The following is a 25,655-nucleotide window of genomic DNA, read 5'->3' on the forward strand; positions in this document are numbered from 1 at the left end:
TGGCTAGTACACTTAAATTTGTGAGCTGGAATGTAAAGGGATTGAATCATCCTATTAAAAGAAGGAAGGTCTTCTCACATATTAAACAACTCAAAGCTGACATTGCTTTCCTTCAAGAAACTCATATTAGTTGTTTTGATAACTCCCGGCTTTTGTCAAAGTGGGCGGGTCAGCATTTTCATTCATCCTTTGCCGCCAAAGCTGGGGGAGGGGGGGGGGGTCTCCATCCTTATTAACTCAAATATTCCTTTTGAACTCCATAATAAGATATCTGATACAAATAGCCATTTTATTATTGTTTCTGGTAAACTATATAATACTAAAGTTGCACTAGCAAACCTGTATGCCCCCAATTTTGATGATGTTAATTTTTTTGAACGTTTTTTTTCCTCACTACCAGACTTAAACTCATACTCTCTTATACTGGGTGGTGACTTCAATTGTTGGTTAGATCCTAATTTGGATTGATCATCCTCTGTTACTAGACCACCTACTAAATCTGCCTTAGCTATTCAATCATTTCTCTCTAATTATGGTATCTCTGATATATGGCGTTTCCTCCATCCTATTGAGAGAGATTATTCTTTTTTTCACATGTTCACCATACCTTCACTAGAATTGACTACTTCTTACTCGATAACCAACTCATTCCATTTGTCTATTCTTGTGATTATCAGAGAATACTGATTTCTAACCATGCCCCAATTACTCTGTCTTTAAACTTACCTGGTCTCCCTCAGAGGAATAAACACTGGCGGTTTGATTTTCTAAAATTTATTAAGGATCAGATAACCTTTTATTTTAAACACCAATACATCACCTGAAGTGTCATCCCAGATTGTCTGGGATGCCATGAAAGCATATTTGAGGGGTCAAGTAATCTCCTATACAGCAAATCTTAATAGAAAGTTCTGTGCAGATCGATTAGACCTCATCAATCAGATTAAAGAACTGGATCAACTGTATGCTCAAACTAAGAATCCTGAACTATACAAGAAGCGTGTAGAACTTCAACTAAATTTAATCTTCTGTCTACTCAACCTGTCGAATGCCAACTTCTTGAAAGTAAGAGTCGCTTTTACATTCATGGTGACAAATCTGGTAAATTTCTAGCCAATCAGCTGAGGCTTTCCAAAGCCAAACAACATATTACAAAGATCCGGAAGGAGAACAGAGTCTTTACATCGGATCACTTAGAAATTAATGACGCATTTAAACATTTCTATTCTCGACTTTATTCCTCTGAATCTTTGAATGACAATATCTCTGTTGATCATTTTTTAAATAATCTGAATATTCCTTCGCTTTCATCTGATTTGAAAGCCAAACTTAATGCGCCTATATCATCAGAAGAAATATCTTTTGCAATTTCTGCATTGTCCTCGGGGAAATCTCCTGGACCTGGTGGGTTCCCCGTAGAATTTTATAAATCATTCTCTTCACTTCTTTCTCCTCAGTTATTCTCAGTATTATCTGACTCATTTAATTACGGCAAATTGCCACCCTCTTTTAATGAGGCATCTATTATTCTTTTATTAAAAAAAGGTAAAGACCCAACAGAGTGTTCCTCGAATAGGCCAATTTCTTTGCTTAATGTTGATGTTAAGATCTTGGCTAAAGTTTTGGCTTATAGATTAGAAACTGTTGATTCCGTCTATTATTTCTGATGACCAAACTGGTTTTATTAAAAACCGTTTTCCTTTTTTTAACATTCGGCATTTATTTAACATTTTATATTCACCTCCAACTGGGATTCCTGAATGTGTTATTTCCCTCAATGCGGAGAAAGCATTTGATCATATAGAGTGGAACTACCTTTTTGCAGTTTTAGAAAAATTTGACTTTGGTCAAAGTTTTATCTCTTGGATCAAATTGCTGTATTTGTGTCCTACTGCCTCTGTTTTAACTAATTTTCAGAAATCCCAGTTATTTAATCTCAAACGTGGCACCCGTCAGGGATGCCCTTTAAGTCCCTTTCTCTTTGATTTGGCTATGGAACCTTTGGCGATAGCATTTCGAAATTGTCCTGAATTGACCGGGATTTGGAGAGGGGGTGTTGAGCATAAAGTTTCTCTTTATGCTGATGACTTATTACTTTTTCTTTCAAATCCGTCTAAATCCTTACCTCCAACGTTTTCACTTCTTGACCAGTTTAGCCAGGTCTCTGGCTATAAACTTAATTCACATAAGAGCGAACTTTTCCTAATTAATAAAGAAGCACAAGAATTAACATTTCATGATCTCCCTTTTAAAGTAGTTCATAATCAATTTTCTTATCTTGGGATTACAGTCACAAGGAAGTTTAAAGATCTCTTTCGTGAAAATTTTGCCAATCTTTCATATACTATAAAACAGAGTCTGTTACAATGGTCACCTCTATCTGTGTCTTTGGTAGGTCATATTGATGTTCTTAAAATGTATGTTCTCCCTAAACTTTTATATTTATTTCAATCAATTCCAATTTTTATTCCTAAATCTTTTTTTGATTCCTTAGACTCTATTATTTTGTCATATCTGTGGAAGAATAAGCGCTCTAGAATTAATAAAGTCTATCTCTAAAAACCTAAAAAAGAGGGTGGCATGGCTTTACCTAACTTTCGTTTATATTATTGGGCAGCCAATATACGTTGTGCTACCTGTTGGTCTTTTTTCCATGGCCAACCCGAGTGCCCTAATTGGGTGGCAATGGAGTTGAGCTGCACTAAAGAATTATCTATCTCTGCACTTCTTGGCTCTGTACTCCCTAGTAGCTTGTCCAGATTAATAGTTAATCCTCTTGTTAGACACACTTTGCGTATATGGGCTCAGTTTAGGAAATTTTATGGTTTCCATGGTTTTTCCGTTTCTAGCCCTATCTTACATAATCACCTTTTTTTACCTACTACGTATGATTCAGCATTCCATGATTGGTATAGGAAGGGCATTAGACATTTTGAAGATTTATTTTTATTGATAATCGCTTCGCTTCTTTTCAACAGCTCTCTGCTAAGTTCAATCTGCCCAATGCTCATTTTTTTAGATATCTCCAAATTAGACACTTTATTATTCCTTTAATTCCTAACTTCCCTGAAATGCCTGAGAAAAATGTTATGGACTTATTTCTTTCCATTAATCCACTAGGTAAAGGTTTAATATCATTTATTCAAGATAAAGTAGCAGCCTTACGACGTGCCCTGTGGATAAAATTAAAATGGCATGGGAGCAGGATTTAAATACCTCCTTATCTGATGAGACTTGGGACTCAATTCTCAAATCGGTTAATTCAACCTCTCTTTGAGCTCGCCATTGCCTTTTACAGTTTAAGATTGTTCATAGAGCCCATATGTCTAAATCTAAATTATCTCGATTTTACCCTAACATTAGTCCGCTTTGTGATAAATGCAAAAGGGGCGAGGCCTCTCTCATCCATATGTACTGGTTTTGTCCTAGCTTGGAGAAATTTTGGAAAGATGTCTTCATAACGTTATCGTATATTCTGAATCACCACCTAGAACCAAACCCTTTAATTGCTTTGATCAGTTTCTGGGGTGAAACAGATTTACGTCTGAGTTCGACTAAGTGTCGAATATTATCTTTTGCTTCTCTCCTGGCTAGACGTTTAATCCTCCTTAGATGGAGAGATGTTGCTCCGCCCACGCATGCTCAATGGCTTAACGATATTATGGCCTGATTAGACCTTGAAAAAATTCATCATTCAGTTCTTAATTCGGATTTAAAGTTCCATAAGGTCTGGGGACCTTTTATTGAGTACTTTCATAACCTTCCTCTTAACTAAGGTTTTTTTTTCGGTCCCTTGCTTTCAGCTCCTTTTTCTTTTGGTAGTAGGCATTAATATCTTCTGCTGCTAAGTGTATTTACAGTTTTGGGGGTTTGATTGTCCTGATTTATATTCTCTACATTGTGTTGTGGTTGGTCTGGAGTTTTTTTTGTGTTGCGGGGCTTGGGGAGGATACTAATTTTACATGTCTTCAATTTGGGTGCTTTCTCAATTATCTTTCTTTGTATCATATTGTTATTGTATGTTTATTTTTGCACTGTATCAATGTTCTTCATTTTGATCTGTTTTTTTTTATCTGTAGTTAAGTAGAAAATGTATTAAAAAACAAATAAAAAAAAAACAAAACAAACCTGCTATGTGTCGGCTGGAAGGGCTGCAGTGTGGCCCTCATGTTCCTCTGGATTTTGGAGGTTTGACAGTGCGTGCATGTCCTGGCCCAGTGCCCGACCTGCTTGCGTAGGCCGTGCCACACAAACCTGTCTGCGATCAGCTGGATGGTCGCCCAGATGGAAGGGTGGGCTAAACCGTGCAAGGCGTCGAAAACGTGGCACCTCCAAGCGTTCAGGACAATAGGCCGAGGTTGCCTGGTGGACACATTGCAAAGGAGCTCATTACCTTTGGGCCCAATGGATATGTCTTCGAGGCGGAGTCCTGAGACTGCAGTTCAGTACGCCGGCATCTCGCTGTCCGGTCGTTGTGCCTTAGCTAACGCCGCATAATCCACCCCCGGAGACAGAGTGCACTGATTGGACGGATGTGCGTGACAGTGCATCGGCTACCATGTTGTTCTTCCTGGAGATGTGCTTAATCGTGGTGGTAAACTCCGAGATGTACGACAGGTGGTGTTGCTGGCACTTCGCTGTGGCGTTGCTGACCACGAGTCCGAGACTTTGGCAGACGTGAAAGACCAGGAAATCCCTGAAGTACCAGATGGCAAGGTACAGGGCCAGCAGCTCCCTGTCGAAAGCACTGTACTTAAGTTCCGGGGGTCGTAGGTGCCAGCTGAAAAAAGGCCCTCTATATAAATGCGCGGCTCGTTCGTGGTGGGTTAGGCCAAATGTGTGGATTAACAGGGCCTTGAGTGCGTCGTACCTGTATGTTGCCGAGGGCTGATGCAGAAAGTCGATAACGCGGCCGGCTGCCTCCTGGTCGAGGGCGCCCACCACGTAGTAATACCTGGTGGCGTCTGAGACAATTTGCCTGACCTGGAACTGGGCCTCTGTTTGCTCGAACCAGACCAGGGGTTGAGTGGTCCAGAAGGTTGGCAGTTTAAGGTAAACTGCATTCTGCAGAGCAGAGTTGTTCATGCTGGGTCCAAATGCCGTTGGACCGTCGGGGTCACCAATGTGGTCGCACTGATACGTAGCGAGTGAAATCAATGCACTGAGTCGAGCAGGGTATGGTTGAATTGTTTACTGTTTCAATCAGCGCACGCTTAAGTGCCCGCTCCCAGCATCCCCCGCTCTTCATGGGGCAGAAGTGATGTCGGCTTCCGGGCCGAGGTCTGCCCTGCACTCAGAGCCCTCTCAGTTGCCACTGGCTGCGGATTCACCCACGACTGCTGGAGCTGGTTTGCTTGCTGCGTGGGTGAGCCGCCACAATATTTTTGAAAATTGAAGCAGGAGTAAACTATTCTCTCAACCCAACTCTGCCTTGATCTGATCTTTGGCACCAATGCCATTTTCCTCCTATTCCCCATAAACTTTGATTCCTTTAATGTTCAAAAATCTACTTCAATCTTTAATAATGACACTTCCAAAACTCTCCGGAGTATAGAATTCTAAAGATCTACAGCCTCCTATCCTCCAGTTTAAGTGTGACCTCTTATTCAAAAACTATGACCTTGTCAGACACAATTGGAAGGACTGTTCAAGGCTCTGAATGATGATGAGGAAGATGTAGGGACAGGTGGTAGATCAGCGGTGAAGGACGAGTGGACAAGCGAGTCTCTTGGGATCATCTATTGTATCAGTTGCTCCTGGTGAAGCCTCCTCTACATTGGTGATATCTGACACAGATTTGAGGACCACTTTGTCGAGCACCTTCACTCTGTCCACCGCAAAAGGCCAGATTTCCCAGTGATTACACATTTCAATTTAACTTCCCACATATACTAACATGTATGTCCTTGGCCTTCTTTACTACCATTATGAGGCCAACTCAGTTTGGAGGAGAAACACCTCATATTCTATTTGGGTAGCCTCCAGCCTGCTGGCATAAACATTGATTATTCTGACTTTGAAAATTTCTCCAACATCCCTCCTTGCTCCTTCCCACCCCCACTTTCTGCCCCGTTCCTTTCAAGTCTTGATGAAGGGTTTTGACTTGAGACATCAACTGTTTATTCCCCTCCATAAATCCTGCCTGGCTTGCTCGACTCCTCAGCATTTTGTTTTAAATTAGTTGCACTGTGTTCAATGTGTCATTTTCTAACATAGGCCTCTGTATCACACTGCAGATTCTGTGTATAATCTTCTTAACTCCTAAAGAATAATAACGAGCAGCGATTTGTATTTGGCCTCACTGTCCACTTACTTGATAACTCTTTAGGTCAGACTGAAAAAAGTGATGTCAGAAAGTGTAATTAAAGGAAGTGCATTGCTATTTTATTAGCTGGCAAATGGGTTTATATGACTCAAATGAAAAATTTATTGAATAAACTTGCAGTCTAAATTTTGAATCACTGGTTGGGCAGAGAGGAAGAATTTTTAACTTTTACTCATCCATTTACCCTCAAAAGAATAATCCCCAAATCAGATTGGAATTTCATGTACCCATTCATGTTGAAAATCTTCCCAATTCTATTTTTGGCTCAGGTTGTCTTTCAGTTGCCTGAACTTAACAAGTAAAGTTAAGAACCACAAACTTAAGAACCCAGCTGTCATCTTAAACACTGGAATTTTTGTTACCTATTCTACATTACTTTTGCAAAAATTCAGAGAGGAAACATCCAAGAAGGCTCTGTTTCTATGAATGATTTAAAAGATGATCAGAAGTGCTGAAGTAAATCATGTTAATTTACTTCGATGGTGAGCTGTTGCCTCCGCTACTGAGGGAGCTCTGGCTGGTTTAACATGTTACAGAAAGTCATTCACTAAGTCGGAAGCGGAAGAGGACCCTTGACTGGAAGCTGCTGACAAATTTCTGTTTGGATTCATGATGCTTACACATTGCAGGAACAAACACAATGGCATAATTGAATAGAAGTATGTTCAGGCAGAGATATAGAAACGGGTGAGACATATTTACTGCAGTTATATAGGGCTCTGTGATCTGGCCAGATAAAAGGCAAAGCAGGTCAAAGGGTAAGATGGCTGATTCTTGCTCTTACTTCTTAAATGGTTATGTTCTATTTTTCTAGCTGAAGGAGGTCTCTGTTAGTAACTCATCAACGTGTACCAACTTATGACAATAAGTACTTTTTCAATCATATCACTTCCACTTTTCATGGACAGTCCTCTGGCATCAGAGTGACCTTTGCGGCACTGGTGCCAGTGACTGCTGGGTAGGGGCTTAGCTGCAGATGACTGAGATGAACATGTGCCTCATAATACATTGCAATGACTTAACATCATGATTCTGTTCTAAGAACATTTAAAGTAGACTCCTCCATATTCTCCACCATGCTGCATAACCCCCTCCTCTCGACCTGCAGTGCTACATAGCTGACAATTCCTAAACCTCCAGTAATACTTACTCTTTCGAGTCTAGAGGGTGGAAAGCATTAGTTTTCTCAACCACCGGCTGGACACGTGAGAAGGCAGGAGGTTTGTAACATTTTGCTCCAAGGATCTGCAAACCACAAAGTACTTATTCAGTTCCATTTAGTGCATTTTGTTCTTTAGTCTCAATTATAACTATAATTATTCCTCAGAGGTTTTTTTTCTCTTCTACACAGAGTGTGGTGGAACATGCTTTCAGGATTGGTGGAGGCAGGCACTTTAGGGACATTTAAGAGACTCTTAGATATGCACATGGATGAAAAATGGAGGCCTGTGAGAGAGGGAAGCATTCGATTGGGTTAAAAGGTTGGCACATCATGGGCTGAAGGATCTGTACTGTGCTGTACTGTATGTTTCTACTTTCTATGTTAATGCATATAGCTTATAAAAGGTTATTACTTAGGTCTTAAGTATTTTGTATCACCATCCTTGACATGATACATGTCAGGGATTTATCATTACTTAATGATTAACTTAACATTAAGTTAACTTGACGTTAACTGAACCAACTATCAGAACAAAATCACCAGAAGAGAAAGACACTGATGCACTCTCATGCAGAATTGCCCCTAGCTTTCAGCTTTGCTTCCATATTCCATAAATCCCAGCCATGATCTTATTGGATGGCGTGGCAGGCTCGACAGGCCAGATGGTCTACTCCTGCTCCTACTTCTTATGTTCTTATAAAACAGATTTAATATTTCCAGACTATCGTACATTTTAAATTAGTACTGCTTCATTCTGAAGATCACTCAGACAAACACTGAGGTAAACAAAGGTACAGAATATATTGTGGATTTAATTCCAATGTCTAGCATTAAAAATGCTCCAATAGCTAGCTAGCTTGGTCTTGAAGGTCATAGCTGTCATTCTGGTCCTGTGATAAGTAGTAAGATAATAAATATAAGATAGAAACTGTCAACTTGAAACTAGTGAGATTAGATATGACCTATGCTACAGCCTTGCAGAGATCAAATCTTATCTTCACACTGAGAATATTTTCTAAATATCAGTGTGATAATGCTAAATGGAACAGATTAAAACTTGATCTAGTAGCACAACATCAAGAATCCAAGGAGCAGTATATAGCTTTAGTGGAACTGTTATACCACTGTCTTTAAGCAATAGCATGGCAGTTCCCTCTACGATTATTGCCATGACTGGTGACCAGCTTTATCCACTAGGAAGTGCATACAGATAGCAGCATCCAATGTAGCTAAAAGTGAGAATGCAGCTTTATGAATCTACAACAAAGATTTCGAGAATGCTGAACATCAAAGACACCATGCAAAAAAAAGTATCTTACAACTAGTACTGGAGATCAAAGCTATGAAATACCAATATCGACAACAATGAAAAGGGCAACATTTTTCTGAAACACCTTCAAAATATTTATATCCTATGGAGGTCATCAACTGTATAGATCCCAGTATTTAGCCAATTTAATTTATATTATATTAAGACATTGAACACATCAAACAGAATAATCATTAAGGGGTCTTCTAATGTCCTGGCCATGGTGCTTATTAGGGCATATTCTGGAGTTAGGGTATATAGCAAATATTAACTTCACCAGCAACCAATCTTTAGACATGAACATGGATTGCAGATTGAATTTAAAATGCAGCCCTGAACAGTAGCCCTAAAACCAGACAATGCTGATTAACATTCATTTTGGGTGTCTGCAGTGTGGGTGTGAAGAAAGAGGTGTTTGAAAACTATATGTAATTCAAAGGAAGCATTGTAGATACATTGTAACTATAGAATTCTCCTGCTGTTACCTTTGAAAGAGTCATATAGTATTGGGTCAGGAGGACTCTTCCTCCAAGAAAGTTTCAAAATGATGCCTGTTTCTCGTTTTTGTTGAATAAATCACTTCTGTATCCACTAGCTTCAGTGTCACTCTGGTGACTTTGTTCACATTACAGGGTTCACCTGGGATACATTTGTCACTCATTGTGTGACCGACAATCACAGCGGTCTAAGTGGATGAATATTTTAAAAATTAGCACTCACGCTTGATTCTGTTCAGGTGACCGCGTGATCACGAAGTATCACAGACATGGCAGCGAGCTGAACTAGTGGATATAAAAGGCATGTGATGCGTGCAAGCATGTGTGTTTATGTGAGAAACTAAACATTTCAATAGTTCAATTTAATATCAGAGAAATCTATGTAATATACCTCCTGAAATTGTTGTTCTTCAAAGACATCCACGGAAACAGAAGAATGCCCCAAAGAATGAATGACAGTAAAAATGTTGGAACCCCCCCCCCCAAAGCCCCCCCACTCCCCCCTCCCCTGCACAAGCAGCAGCAAAGCAACAACTCTCCCCCACCACCACCCACTTCCACAAAAAAAATTAGCACTTTCCACTCTCAGACTTCCAATTGGGTCCAGGTATCCATTTTAACCAACGTTTCGACAGCAAGCTCTGCTATTTTCATTAGGGATGGCAGAGATTGTCATTGAAATGTTAGTTAAAATCGATACCTGTATCCGGCTGGAAGCCTGAGAAGAATTTATTCATCAAGTACACCGGGAGAGCACTAAATCTTTTATTCCTATATGCTCTGAATTCCTTAATATTCAGAAATTTATCAGTCATTGTTTTTAATGAACTCAGTGATGGAATCTCCATGCCCTCTGAGTAAAGATTAATTAATTTCCATGTGGGGAAATTTCTTATGTTTTCAGTGCTAACCAGTCTAATTATTTTGAGATTACAAATCTTGCTTCCAGGGCCCTCAAACACAGGAAATGAGGCCCAGCATCTAATCTGAGAATTCTGTAAGAACTTTTCAAGTTTTGATGAGATCTCAATTTTGCAGTTAGATGTTTCCTTTGCACCTCATAGGAACAGCAATCAAACAATATATACTGCATCATTCTTGACAAGTGCACTCCCTACAAATGTCTGAATCATGCATATTGATCTGAACAAGAATTATTCAACCTAGTATGACCAATGTGTAAATATTACTTCCTCCCTCCTTTCATACTCATCTCCCAGTTGAGTTCCCACCTTCCTCTGAATTTTATACACAATAAATGCCATCCTTTCTTTTCCTTATCCCAACATTGTTGCTACAGTAATTGGATAGACTTTTTAAATTATGGATTTCAACCCCCCCCCCATGCAAAGGCACCACTACATTAATTGTATGTCCTGAATGTCAAGTGATTACTTGACTAAAATGTCCGTCACCTCACTTCCATCAACTCCAATGTGGCAGGAATTGATAAGAAATGTATACCCTACAGATTCAATAGATGTTGTCCAATCTAAACTAAATAAATAGTGCAAAATATATATTTTTTCAAGTACTAAGAACATTAGAATACTACAGCACAGTACAGGCCCTTCAGCCCTCGATGTTGTGCTGACTCATATATTCCTTTAAAAAAAGTACTAAACCCACACTACCCTGTAACCCTCTATTTTCCTTTCATCCATGAGCCTGTCCAAGAGGTTCTTAAATATCCTAATGTTTTAGCCTCCACCACCATCCCTGGCAAATCATTCCAGGCATCCACAACCCTCTGTGTAAAAAAACTTAACCCTGATGTCTCCCCTAAACTTCCCTTCCTTAACTTTGTACATATACCCTCTGGCGCTTGCTATTCATGCCCTGGGAAACAGGTACTGGCTATCCACCCTATCTATGCCTCTCATAATCATGTAGACCTCTATCAGGTCCCCTCTCACCCTTCTGTGCTCCAAGGAGAAAAGTCCCAGCTCTGCTAACCTTGCCTCATAAGATTTGTTTTCCAATCCAGGCAACATCCTGGTAGATCTACTCTGCACCCTCACCATAGCTTCCACAGCCTTCCTATAATGAGGTGACCAGAACTGAACACAATACTCTAAGTGTGGTCTCACCAGAGATTTGCAGAATTGCAACATGACCTCTCTATTCTTGAACTCAATCCCCCTATTAATGAAGCCAAGCCTCCCATGGGCCTTCTTAACTACCCTATCAACCTGTGCAGCAACCTTGAGGGATGTATGGATTTGAACCCCAAGCTCCCTCTGTTCATCCACACTCTTAAGTAACCAACCATTAACCCTGTACTCAGCCTTCTTGTTTGTCCTTCTAAAATGTATCACCTCATACTTATCCGGATTGAACTCCATCTGCCACTTTTCTGCCCAACTCTGCATCCTGTCAATATCCTCTTGTAACATTCGACAACCTACACCTCCATCCTCCAATCTTTGTGTCATCCGCAAACTTACTCACCCATCCTTCTACCTCTTCATCCAGGTCATCTTAAAAATCACAAAGAGCAGGGGTCCTAGGATAGATCCTTGCAGCACTCCACGAGTCACTGACCTCCAGGCACTTCCACTACTACCCTCTGCTTTCTGCCTATAAGCCAATTTTTTATCCAAACAGCCAAGGTTCCACTGATCCCATGCCTCATGACTTTCTGAATGAGTCTCTCATGGGGGACCTTGTCAAATGCCTTGTAGAGCACATCTACCACCCTACCCTCATCAAATTCTTTTGTTACCGCTTCAAAAATTCAGTTAGGCTCATGAGGTACGACCTTCCCTTCACAAAGCCTTGTTGACTATCCTTGAGTAGACTGTACTTCTCCAAATGCTTGTAAGAATCCTTTCCAGTAGTTTGCAGACCATCGACATAAGACTCACCAGTCTATAGTTCCCAGGATTCTCCCTATTACCTTTTTTAAACAAGGGAACTATATTTGCCATTCTCCAATCCTCCAGCACCTCCCCTGCAGCCAAAGAGGATTCAAAGATCATAGCTACTGCTCCAGCGATCTCTTCTCTCACTTCCCACAGCAACCTGGGGTATATTATGTCCAGCCCTGGGGACTTATCAATCTTGATGTTTTTAAGAAGATCCAACACTTCTTCTTCCTTAATCTCCACATTATCCGGCACACAGGCCTGTTCTATTTCAACCTCACCCTGATCAAGGTCCTTTTCATTTGTGAATACTGAAGCAAAGTATTCATTTAGGACCTCCCCAAACTCCTCCACCTCCAGGCACATGTTGCCTTCTTTATCCTTTAGTGGCCTCACCTTCATTCTTGTCATCCTTCTGTTCCTCACATACGCATAGATGCCTTGGGGTTCTACATGCCAAGCTCTTCTTATACCCCCTTCGAGCTCTTCTAAGTCCTTTCTTAAGCTCCTTCCTGGCTACCCTATATTTCTCATGAGTCCCTCCTGCTTCCTGCGTCTTATATCTAACATAAACTTCCTTCTTCCTCTTGACGAGTTGCTTCACATATTTTGTCAGCCATGGTTCCCTTTTCCTATCATTTTCTCCTTGTCTCAGTGGGACAAGCCTATCCTGAACCCAGCACAAGTGGTCCCTAAACTTCCACCACATTACTTCTGTGCTTTCACTCTTGAACATCTGTTTCCAATTTACTCTCACTAGTTCCTGCCCCATCCCTTCATAGTTAACCCTCCCCCAGTTAAGCATTTTCCCACGTTGTCTGTTATTATCCTTTTCCATAGCTATGCTGAAGCTAAGGGAGTTGTGCTCACTCTGTGGTCTTGCTCCCCCAGTAAGAGGTCCGCCACCTGACAGGTTCATTACCCAGAACTAGATCCAGTATGGCCTTTCATCTCATCAGCCAGTCCACATACTGTGTCAGGAATTCCTGAACACACCTGACAAATTCAGCCCCATCTATCCCCCTTGTAGTCAGGAGGTGCCAGTCAATATGAGGGAAGTTGAAATCACCCATACCTACAACCCTGTATTTCCTGCACAATTCTAAAATTTGCCTGTTTATCTGCTCCTGAGGGTTATTTGGGGGCCGAGACTACTCCCAGCACAGTGATTGATCCCTTCCTATTTCTGACTTCCACCCACACCAACTCAGTGGACACTCCCTCTGCAGCGTCCTCCCTCTCTATAGCTGTGATACTATCCCTGACCAGTAATGCTACTCCCCCCATCCCTTTTTTACCTCCCATCCTTTTCCTTTTAAAACACCTAAACCCCGGTACCTGCATCAGCCAATCCTGCCCTTCCTCCAGCCAAGTTTCAGTAACGACCACAACATCATAGTTCCAAGTACTGATCCATGCTCTAAGTGTCATGGGTTCTGATGCACCATCAATAACTCACTCTGAGACGTAAAGGCAAGATATCAGCTTTTATTGACTGGAAGAAGGAACCAGCAGTGAGTGACCACCATACTACATCCTGGAGACTGAGAGGCCGGGCACAGGCCTCAATTGCCTTTATACAGGGGTCTGTGGGAGGAGCCACAGGAGCAGTCAGCAGGGGGCGTGTCCAGACAGGCACACGTAGTTCACCACATTCACCCCCCCTTTGTTTTAAAAGAGTCCCCATGTGGCGAAGTTTCTTACAGGTTAAGTCTATCAGATGGTCGAATCTGTCGCTGCGATCTACGTAGCACTGGCTGTGATTGCACAGATGCCGGCGGTGGCGGTGATTGCACAGGAGACGGAGGTTGTGCTGGTTCCAGCCCACTAGGCGCCAGTGGTCCCTCACGCATGTGCGAGGCACCTGGTATATATGCGTACGAAACGCCCGATATATGAGTGTCGTGAGGAGTCTGTGTAGGGCCTGGTGAGCGCGGTGTCACCTCGGGTACAGGGTTCATAGTTACCAGAGAGTGTTCAGGGTAGTGGTCTGCTGTACCTGCGGGCGCCAGGTCACGGACGGAGACCGGGTCTTCCCACCCGTCAGGTAAGACCACGTAGGCATACTGGGGGTTCGCATGTAGAAGGTGAACCCTCTCGAGCAGCGGGGAGTATTTATTACTCCTCACATGCTTCCGGAGCAGCACTGGCCCCGGGGACATCAGCCAAACTGGTAGAGTGGTCCCAGTGACAGACTTCCTGGGAAAAGAGAATAGGCGCTCGTGAGGGGTGGCATTGGTGGACGTACATAACAGGGAGCGGTTAGAGTGGAGTGCCTCAGGGAGGACCTCCTGCCATCGAGAGACCGGCAACCCTTTTGACTTAAGGGCTAAAAGTGTGGCCTTCCACACAGTGGCATTCTCCCTCTCCACCTGTCCATTCCCCCGGGGATTATAGCTCGTGGTCCTACTAGTAGCAATGCCCCTAGCCAGCAGGTACTGGCGCAGCTCGTCACTCATAAAGGAGGACCCTCTATCACTGTGGATATAGCAGGGATACCCGAACAGAGTGAAGAGCTGGAGCAGGGCTTTTATGACAGACGTGGCAGTGGTGTCGGGGCAGGGAATGGCAAAGGGGAACCGTGAGTACTCGTCGATAACATTGAGAAAATAGACATTGCGGTCAGTGGAGGGAAGGGGGCCCTTAAAGTCAACACTCAGTCGCTCAAAAGGGCGGGTGGCCTTGACAAGTTGCGCTGTGTCAGGACAGTAGAAGTGTGGTTTGCACTCAGCGCAAATTTGGCAGTCCCTGGTCATCGTCCTGATGTCTCCCAGGGAGTATGGCAGGTTCTGGGCTTTCACGAAATGGTAAAATCCGGTGACACCTGGATGGCAAAGTTGTGCATGAAGGGAATACAGCTGGTCGAGCTGTGCGCTAGCACACGTTCCCCGGGATAGGGCATCAGGGGGCTCATTGAGTCTGCCAGGCCGGTACAGAATATCATAGTTGTAGGTGGAGAGTTCTATTCTCCACCGCAAAATCTTATCATTTTTGATTTTGCCCCGCTGTTGATTGCTGAACATGAACGCAACCGAGCGCTGGTTGGTCAGCAAGGTGAACCTTTTGCCAGCGAGATAGTGCCTCCGGTGCCTAACAGCCTCCACTATGGCCTGGGCTTCTTTCTCCACCGCGGAGTGCCGAATTTCAGAGCCTTGGAGGGTACGAGAAAAGAATGCTACTGGCCTGCCTTCTTGATTGAGGGTAGCAGCCAGAGCGAAATCGGAGGCGTCACACTCTACTTCGAAGGGAATGGTCTCGTTCACCGCATGCATCGTAGCTTTGGCAATGTCCCTTTTAATGCAGCTGAAGGCCGCGCAGGCCTCAGCAGAGAGGGGAAAAGTGGTAGACTTGACCGGGGGCGGGCCTTGTCTGCGTAATGGGGGACCCATTGGGCGTAATAGGAAAAAAAACCCAGGCACCGTCTGAGGGCTTTGAGAGTGGTGGGAAGAGGGAGTTCTAACAGGGGGCGCATACGGTTGGGATCAGGGCCAATGACCCCGTTTTCCACGACATACCCAAGGATAGCGAGGCGGGTGGGTTCGGGGAGCTCGTGGAATCGCGACTGGCAGCGGCATTGGCGAATTTGCTCGCGGGAACCGGCGCCGGCGGGGTCTGAGGCGTCCACGGAACCGGCGGGGAATCGCGCGGCTGGACAGCGTCAGCGTTGTGCAGAGCAGCTTCCAGCATGTCGGCCGTCTCGATCGCTGAGCATAAGGTAAGATCGTGTCCTCTTGTTTGAATCTCCCCTACTCTCAATGAAAAAGCCTATCAACATCAACTCTATCTATCCCCCTCATAATTTTAAATACCTCTATCAAGTCCTCCCTCAACTTTCTACACTCCAAAGAATAAAGACCTAACTTGTTCAACCTTTTTCTGTAACTTAGGTGCTGAAACCCAGGTAACATTCTAGTAAATTTCTGTACTCTCCCTATTTTGTTGAAATCTTTTCTATAACTCAGTGACCAGAACTGTACACAATACTCCAAATTTGGCCTCTCCAATGCCTTGTACAATTTAACATTACATCCCAACTCCTATACTCAATGCTCTGATTTATAAAGGCCAGCATGCCAAAAGCTTTCTTCACAATCCTATCCACATGAGATTCCACCTTCAGGGAACTATGCACCATTTTTCCTAGATCACTCTGTTCTATCGCATTCCTCAATGCCCTACCATTTACCATGTATGTCCTATTTTGATTAGTCCTTCCAAAATGTAGCACCTCCCACTTATCAGCATTAAACTCCATCTGCCATCGTTCAGCCCACTCTTCTAACTGGCTTAAATCTCTCTAGAAGCTTTGAAAACCTACTTCATTATCCACAATGCCACCTATCTTAGTATCATCTGCATACTTACTAATCCAATTTACCACCCCATCATCCAGATCATTAATGTATATGACAAACAACATTGGACCCAGTACAGATCCCTGAGGCACACCACCAGTCACCAGCCTCCAACCTGACAAACAGTTATCCATCACTACTCTCTGGCATCTCCCATCCAGCCACCGTTGAATCCATTTTACTACTTCAATATTAATACCTAATGTTTGAACCTTCCTAACTAATCTTCCGTGCGGAACCTTGTCAAAGGCCTTACTGAAGTCCATATAGACAACATCCACTGCTTTACCCTCGTCAACTTTCCTAGTAACCTCTTCAAAACATCCAATAAGATTAGTCAAACATGACCTTCCACGCACAAATCCATGTTGACTGTTCATAATCAGACACTGTCTATCCAGAGAATTATATATACCATCTCTAAGAATACTTTCCTTTAATTTACCCACCACTGACGTCAAACTTACAGGTTGATAATTGCTAGGTTTATTCTTAGAACCCTTTTTAAACAATGGAACCACTTGAGCAATAGGCCAATCCACCAGCACCATCCCCGTTTCTAATGACATTTGAAATATTTCTGTCATAGCCCCTGCTATTTCTACACTAACCTCTCAAGGTCCTAAGGAATATCCTGTCAGGAGAGATTTATCCACTTTTATATTCTTTAAAAGCGCCAGTACTTCCTCTTCTTTAATTGTCATAGTTTCCATAACTACCCTGTTCGTTTCTCTTACCTTACACAATTCAATATCCTTCTACTTAGTGGTTTTGCACCCTCAATAGCTCCAAATGCTTTTTTCAAATTCTTAATTAGTCCAACTGGATGTATATCAGTAACAGGATCACATTCAAATCTCACAAAACCATAAACTCTTCCTTCTTTCTTTAATTAAAACCCATTTACAGCCTTCATCACTGGACGATAAGCCACTACAATCCTTAACCGGCCACTTAATTTTTCCATTTCCCAGAAACCTGTCACTTGCCTTCCTCCATACAACTCCTGACACTCAATACCATGTCCCATTCACTATTTCCATCTTCTTCATCACTTCCTGCCATCTCTACCCCCTTCCTGTCTGAGAGCAGCTCCCAACAGCAGCTCAGCCCTTTGCACCAACCCCAATCAATAGTTCAGTCAAACAACCAGCACCCTTGTCTTCTTCTTCTTCTCTGACTATTAATGGTGGTTGGCAGTCCAACTTAAAGGTGAATTACCACTATCAACTGGAGTATGGTGTTGAGAACTGGGAAATAAAACCTTTACTCATTCTTTATTGAATGAAAATGAATTTACCCCAAAAAGCCCTATAGATTGTAAATAATGAAAGACAATACTGTGAATTAAAGTCACTTCCGTAACTTAGTGAAGTTTTAAAATCAAAACTATCAACCCCCAAAGATCAAACACGAGGAAATCTGCAGATGCTGGAAATTCAAACAACACACACAAAATGCTGGTGGAACACAGCAGGCCAGGCAGCATCTATAAGGAGAAGCACTGTCAACGTTTCGGGCCAAGACCCTTCGTCAGGACTAACTGAAAGGAAAGATAGTAAGAGATTTGAAAGTAGTGCGGGGAGAGGGAAATGCAAAATGATAGGAGAAGACCGGAGGGGGTGGGATGAAGCTAAGAGCTGGAAAGGTGATTGGCAAAAGTGATACAGAACTGGAGAAGGGAAAGGATCATGGGACGGGAGACCTCGGGAGAAAGAAAGGGGGAGGAGGGGGGAAGCACCAGAGGGAGATGGAGAACAGGCAGCGTGATGGGCACAGAGAGAGAGAAGAAAAACAAACAACTAAATATGTCAGGGATGGGGTAAGAAGGGGAGGAGGGGCATTAACGGAAGTTAGAGAGGTCAATGTTCATGCCATCAGATTGAAGCTACCCAGCCGGTATATGAAGTGTTGTTCCTCCAACCTGAGTTTGGATTCATTTTGACAGTAGAGGAGGCCATGGACAGACATATCAGAATGGGAATGGGACGTGGAATTAAAATGTGTGGCCACTGGGAGATCCTGCTTTCTCTGGCGGACAGAGCGTAGGTGCTCAGTGAAACGGTCTCCCAGTCTGCGTCGGGTCTCACCAATATATAAAAGGCCACACCGGGAGTACCGAACGCAGTATACCACACCAGCCGACTCACAGGTAAATGTCGCCTCACCTGGAAGGACTGTCTGGGGCCCTGAATGGTGGTGAGGGAGGAAGTGTAAGGGCAGGTGTAGCACTTGTTCCGCTTACAAGGAAAAGTGCCAAGAGGGAGATCGGTGGGAAGGGATGGGGGGGGGGGGACAAGTGGACAAGGGAGTCGCGTAGGGAGCGATCCCTGCGGAAAGCAGAAAGGGGGGGGAGGGAAAGATGTCCTTGGTAGTGGGATCCTGTTGGAGGTGGTGGAAGTTACGGAGAATTATAGGTTGGACCTGGAGGCTGGTGGGGTGGTAGAACGAAGGAGATGTCTTCCTTTTTTAAACAAAGGGGCTTCCCTTCTTCCACCATCAACTCTGCTCTCAAACGCATCTGTTCCATTTCCCGCACATCTGCCTTCACCCCATCCACCCGCCACCCCACTCGGGACAGGGTTGCCCTTGTCCTTACCTACCACCCTACCAGCCTCCAAGTCCAACGTATAATTCTCCGTAACTTCCGCCACCTCCAACGTGATCCCACTACCAAGCACATCTTTCCCTTCCCCCCTCTTTCTGCTTTCCACAGGGATCGCTCCCTACGTAACTCCCTTGTCCACTCGTCCCCCCATCCCTTCCCATCGATCTCCCTCCTGGCACTTATCCTTGTAAGCGGAACAAGTGCTACACCTGCCCTTACACTTCCTCCCTCACCACCATTCAGGGCCCCAGACGGTCCTTCCAGGTGAGGCGACACTTCACCTGTGAGTTGGCTGGTGTGGTATACTGCGTCCTGTGCTCCCGGCGTGGCCTTTTCTATATTGGTGAGACCCGATGCAGACTGGGAGACTGTATCACTGAACACTTACGCTCAGTCTGCCAGAGAAAGCAGGATCTCCCAGTGGCCACACATTTTAATTCCACGTCCCATTCCCATTCTGATATGTCTATCCATGGCCTCCTCTACTGTCAAAATGAATCCAAACTCAGGTTGGAGGAACAACACTTTTTATACCGGCTGGGTAGCCTCCAACCTGATGGCATGAACATTTACTTCTCTAACTTCTGTTAATGCCCCTCCTCCCCTTCTTACCCCATCCCTTACATATTTAGTTGTTTGATTTCTTTTCTCTCTGCCCATCACTCTGCCTGTTCTCCATCTCCCTCTGGTGCTTCCCCCCCCTCCCTTTCTTTCTCCCGAGGCCTCCCGTCCCATGATCCTTCCCCTTCTCCAGCTCTGTATCACTTTCGCCAATCACCTTTTCAGCTCTTAGCTTCATCCCACCCCCTCCAGTCTTCTCCTAACATTTCGCATTTCCCTCTCCCCGCACTACTTTCAAATCTCTTACTGTCTTTCCTTTCAGTTAGTTCTGGCAAAGGGTCTCGGCCTGAAACGTCGACAGTGCTTCTCCTTATAGATGCTGCCTGGCCTGCTGTGTTCCACCAGCATTTTGTGTGTGTTGTTTGAACCCCCAACGATAGTAGTGAAATCTGCATTTACTTTCTTTCAACCCAATATGCTTCACATTGTAATAGAATCTGTTTAACTGTTTCATGATGACAAAACCTCCACACCCCAGAGTGATGTTTTCCAACAGGATACAAGGAATAATTAAGCAATAATTAAGCATAGTATGCTCAATTCTAAGTCGAGTCAATATCATTCCTTCCCTTCTTATTTTACCCCCTTGTCTCATCAATCCAACAGTTTTATGTATTCTGTTAAGATGTCTCCCCTTTTGCCCATTATCCTGCAAATCCCCTAATTCTTAGTCTCACCAATCCCTTAGCTTATGACTGGCTAAGTGGAATATCTATATCCAGTTGAACTTATAACAGTTTTTTTGGCCAAACAATCAATTTGCTCATTCTCCTCAGCACCTCTATGTGCAGGGACCCATAGGAAGTTGACATGTAAACCAATACAACACACACAAAATGCTGGAGGAACTTGGCAAGCCAGGCAGCATCTATGGAAAAGAGTACAGTTGATGTTTCAGACCAAGACCCTTCATCAGGACTGGAAAAAGATATTTGGAGTCAGACTAAGAAAGTGGGGAGGGGCAGGGGGGAGGGAGGAAGAACCACAAGGTGATAGGTGAAACCACAAGGGGTGAAGCAAAGAGCTGAGAAATAGAGTGGTGAAAGAGATACAGGGCTGGAGAAGGGAGAATCTGATAGGAAAGGACAGAAGGGAGGAAGAAAGAAAAAGGGGAAGGAGCACCCGAGGGAGCTCCTGCCCCTACACCTCCTCCCTCATTACCATTCGTGGCCCAAAAAGTCCTTCCAGGTAGGGCAATACTTCACCTGTTTCTGTTGGGGTCACCTACTGTATCCTCCTGATGTGGCATCCTGTATATCAAAGAGACCTGACACAGACTGGGAGATCGCTTCACCAAGCACTCACACTCCATCCGCCGGAAAAAGCAGGATCTCCCCGTGGCCATCCAGTTTAATTCCACTTCCCATTTCGACATGTCAGTCCATAGCTTCCTCTACTGAAGCAATGAGGCCACACTCGGGTTGGAGGAGCAGCACTGTATATTTCGTCTGGGCAGCCTCCAACCTGATGGCATGAATATTGATTTCCCAAACTTCCAATAATTTACTATTCCCATTTACCTCTCTCACTTTATCTCCTCCCCCTTCCCTTTCTTCCATGGTCTTCTGTCCTCTCCTATCAGATTCCCTCTTCTCCAGAGTTTTCCCCCTTTCACCAATCAATTTCCCAGCTCTTTACTTCACTATTCCACCCCCCCCCCCCCCCCACCTTTCCGGTCTCACCTATCACCTTTTGGTTCTTCCACCCCTACCCTCACTTTCTTACTCTAATCCATTTTTTCCCCGTCCTGGTGAAGGGTCTCGGCCCGAAACGTCGACTGCACTCTTCTCTATAGATTCTGCCAGAGTTTCCCCAGCATTCTGTATGTGTTGTTTACATTTCCAGCATCTGCAAATTTTTCTTGTATGTAAAACAATACTTTGAATATGAAATAAAGTTTGAAGAGCTTCCAGTAGCACATCTGACCTACTGCTAGGATGACCTGTTTTAATATTCATCAAGACTGAAAATTAATCTGAACAAATTACAACTTTACAAGGATGCATCCTTCTGAACTGAACCTCAACTTCTTTAAGTGCGCAACCTAGGAAGTGACGTCACACAAGACGTATCCTGAATACGGTCTATGACTTTCGTTTCGGCCACTGTTGATGACGCAGCTGCTGGCGGTTCGGCGCGATGGCGGCCGTGGAGACGAAGATTAACCTGGAGGATTGCTCGTTCCTGCCGGTTGTTCACGACATTATTAAATGGTAGCTCTGCGAATTGGGTTTTCGTGACTTCCCGGGGACAGCCCGTGCCTTTCTCCGTGGGAACAAGATGATTCTGCTCCCGGGGTGGGGGTAATTCGGAGACCGGGGGAGGTCAAGTGGGGGCCACGGGGTGTGTTTGTTTATCATTGGAAGGGGTAGTGATGTGCGTGGGCACGGGGAGGGGTGCGAGACGTGGGGCCTTTTGACCCCTACAGGCATTTGAACTCCATTAGGCAAAAGGAATTGTTGGGGGAACTCGGGCAGCATGGGCTCAGCGATTGTAGACGCTTCGAGTTTAGGCCCAGCATTCAGTTATGGGTCCACGCCCTGCATGCCTCCACAGATGCTGCCTGCTCTGCTGATTTCTCTCCTGTGTTCCATAGTGCAGCATCTGCAGTCGCTTGTAGTCCATTGTGGTTACCTGTCACATTCATTCAAAGCTGGTTCAACTTTAGAGATACCTTGGGGTTAGTGGCGGAATGGTGAATGTTTGCAGAGAAAACAGGATGAACCAGTCATACAAATTGAGGGGGTGGTTGAAAGGGAAGAGAAGTAGAACGTGGAGGCAGTTAGTTCTTAACTATTCCTTTGGGATATAGAATGACTCCTGTCCACTCTAGTTTTGTTGGTTCAGAGGTGATTAACGAGGCCAGTGTGGGACGTGCACTTGCTTCCACAGGTGAAGCAGGAGGTGGCTAATGGCTAGATGTTTGTAGCTTGAGTGTAAGGTCCATCCTGTCAGTTGCTTTAATGCACGAGTTATGGTGCCTTGTAGCTCAGCGTGTGAGCATACTCAAAACAAACATTGATCTACAACATTGTCTAACAGGTTTGGCTCACCGTTGTTCTGAAGTGTTGTTACCAAAGGTTGAACGCTGTCCCAAAATAGTTCCGAAAATTAGTGCCATTCCCATTGGAAGTTGTTTTTTTGGAGGTGAGGTGCAAAGCATTATAGTAAGAAAGATTGAGGAAAATATTGGCGGCTTGTTTCATCAAGGTTAAGTATAGCTGATCACTTCAGAAGAATTTGAAAAAGTGAGAAAGAGATTTAATTTTATTGTCTATATATCCACACCAAGGGCTTGGACAAGGATACCAAATGTAAGCTATTCAAGGTTTGAAAACAGAATTGCAGAAACTGTGGAGAAGGAATCCATTTTACTCATTGGGTTCTTTTAAGCACCATCATCCATCTCTCCAGCCCTTTCCATAATGCTGTCAATATTTTCTTTTAAAGTACATTACCTTAGTGAATGTCATGATTAAATATGCGTCTAGTATTCTCCTGTAGTACATTCTAGGCTCTAATCACTTGTTACCTATAAAACAAGAAAGGTTTTTCCATACCTCACAGTTCATTTGCTAATCTTCTTCTTCTAGCCTCCCCTGGTTCTCAAATTTCTGTCTATGGGAGCAATTTCCATCAGTGCACTCTAGAAATTCAAGACTCAAGTTCATTTATCGTGTATACATTGCAACATACAGTGAATTATGTCGTCTGCGTTAACAACTAACATTGGTCACTGATCGAGGGTGTGTTGGGGCAGCCCACAAGTGACGCTACGCTCTCTGGCACCAACATAGCACGCCCACAATACTTGGCAGAACGATACAGAGCAAAATAATACAGAACACAATAATAAAAGAACAACAGAAAGAAACAGCCTTGTTCCTCCCTTCCACCCACACACATACATTGTCCTTTAACCCCAAAGACGGTCTGTATTATCTTGAATGTCTCCCTTTGTGATTTGTGTTAAAATATGAATAAATATTGCTGTCAGCAAATTTTGTGCTAATTTCATGTGATATTGTAATTGTCCGAAACATCTTGGTCAAGATTTGACGATTGCTGAATTGAAATTAAAGTTAGTTCATAATCTGTCAAATTATTGAGCTGTGGTCAAAAATGAAAGGATTAAACATTTTTTGTAAATATTCAAAATTGTTCACAATTGTTTTTTTTACCTATTGTTCAATGTAGTATGGATAAAGACAGCCAAGAAGTGCACCAAGAGCTTAATAAACTCAAGACCAAGCTGCAGGATACCAGAGAAGCAGTTTCATCAATGCCTGGGATTGATGTTAGTCCTGAGCAGCAGCAGCAGCAACTTCAAAACTTACGAGATCAGGTTCGCACCAAGAATGAACTTTTACAGAAGTACAGGAGCCTTTGTATGTTTGACATCCCCAAAGCATAGGAAGTAGCTGACCTGCAGCAAGAAGGGAAAAGATTTATTCTGGATGTGTTTTTTATTTATCTCCTGAGTTGGTTATGACACAAATCCAGCAAGGTTGCATGCTTCATGTAAATTATTGAATACTTTGAGTTGCAAGCATAATGGTGGACTTTGCAAATGGTGAATTGGTCTTTGCAAAAGTATTATATCAAATTTAAAACAACACCTGCATATGTCTGCATACAAATGCATTATATAAGCTTCATGGATAGTTTTCTATGTGAAGGTATATGATGCATTAGTGATCTGCTATATGGGTCAGAACAAGATGTTAATTCAGATATCTCGTTTAAAAGCCAAGAAATCGTGAAAGGCCTTGTTGTACTACCATTTGGACATTTTACTTTTTTTGCTTTCATTTGAATTCTTACAGATTTTTCCATCCAGAAGCAACACAGAAAACCGATTTTTAGTTTTAAGCTTTAAGTTTGCTGTTGTAAAATGTGTTTGTCATTCAAAACTGCTAAAGGCGATCCTCAAGCCAATTGTGGTGGGTAGGGAGGAGGTTTGTGTTTTTCAAAAATGGTCTATTTCCTCCAATGTGAGTTTGTATCTTGTGTATGTGCCAAGAAATGCACATTAGAAGTAAATTGTTTATTTATTTTCTTTTTTCACATCAATTCTGTGAGAGCAAAGTTTATTCAGTATCTCAAGTTTTTCCTATAATTTGTGAATTCCGTTGGGGCAAATTTCTGCTATCTTAACAGTCACAGCGCGGGTTGCCTCTGCAGAATATTAGGTCAAACCAAGTAACAAATATTGAAGAAGTTTGAATCTGTAAATATGTAAGCTAAATTTGTTCTAAATGATCTGTATTACTGTTTATTTTGTAAAGACTTGTCATCTGATATCCAATAAAAAGCAACAATGCTGGCAGTTATGTGATTTATTAGTGATAGTGAAAATTATCATAGTAAAATCTAGTGAAAATAAATGGGCAATACTTGTAATGCTTCACTTCACCATTAAACAGTCCTCCGGCAGCATCAACACGTGTTCCAATGACCATGGACAGATTCAAAGCGATTGCGCAACCACCGACTGCGACTCCAGCCTTGAACTCCAGGCCGGGTCTTCACGTGCTGCGATGGTGACTCCTGTCTCCCCTTCCCCCACCACCACTCTGTAATCCCCTCTCCCTCAGATCCCATCGTCAGCTCCTGGGCCCTCAGAGGCTCCATCTTCCTCTCACCCCAACCCTTCCCTCTCCACTGACACTACCAGCCTCCCTCCCCCCTCTGATCCCATCTCTCATCCGTGCCGGGTCTTTACCATTCCCTCCGACCTTCAACTCTCTGAGGCAGAGCGCTCTGTCCTCAGTAAGGGTCTCTGCTTTGTCCCCCTTCACCCACACCTCAGTGGGTTCTGCATACGCCATAACGCTGAACTCTTCTTCCGCTGGCTCCGTCTCCGAGCTTACTTCTTTGACAAGGACTCTCCTACACCCACCGATGACCC

General features: G+C 43.5%; 1 protein-coding gene across 2 annotated transcripts; it reads left to right on the forward strand.

Annotated features, from left to right (window-relative positions):
* Nucleotides 1-21,822: 21,822 nt before the first annotated feature.
* med9 (mediator complex subunit 9) lies at nucleotides 21,823-25,073 on the forward strand. 2 transcript variants are annotated; one of them, XM_059979592.1, is made up of 2 exons: nucleotides 21,823-21,934; nucleotides 23,942-25,073. In XM_059979592.1, exons 1-2 carry the CDS (start codon nucleotides 21,831-21,833, stop codon nucleotides 24,156-24,158), a joined length of 321 nt encoding a protein of 106 aa, XP_059835575.1. In that variant the 5' UTR covers nucleotides 21,823-21,830; the 3' UTR covers nucleotides 24,159-25,073. The 2 variants fall into 2 exon arrangements, with proteins under 2 accessions (XP_059835575.1, XP_059835576.1); XM_059979593.1 differs by having other exon boundaries at nucleotides 21,824-21,957.
* Nucleotides 25,074-25,655: the final 582 nt, after the last annotated feature.

The sequence above is a fragment of the Hypanus sabinus genome, chromosome 9 (genome assembly GCF_030144855.1).
Source record: "Hypanus sabinus isolate sHypSab1 chromosome 9, sHypSab1.hap1, whole genome shotgun sequence".
Taxonomy (NCBI): domain Eukaryota; kingdom Metazoa; phylum Chordata; class Chondrichthyes; order Myliobatiformes; family Dasyatidae; genus Hypanus; species Hypanus sabinus.

What these genes read in the sequence shown, in the direction of transcription:
- med9 (XM_059979592.1), top strand. Translation starts at nt 21,831, where the DNA reads ATGACTTTCGTTTCGGCCACTGTTGATGACGCAGCTGCTGGCGGTTCG. An exon ending in AGGATTGCTCGTTCCTGCCG is followed by an intron (nt 21,935 to 23,941) that starts GTTGTTCACGAC and finishes TGTTCAATGTAG; the next exon opens with TATGGATAAAGACAGCCAAG.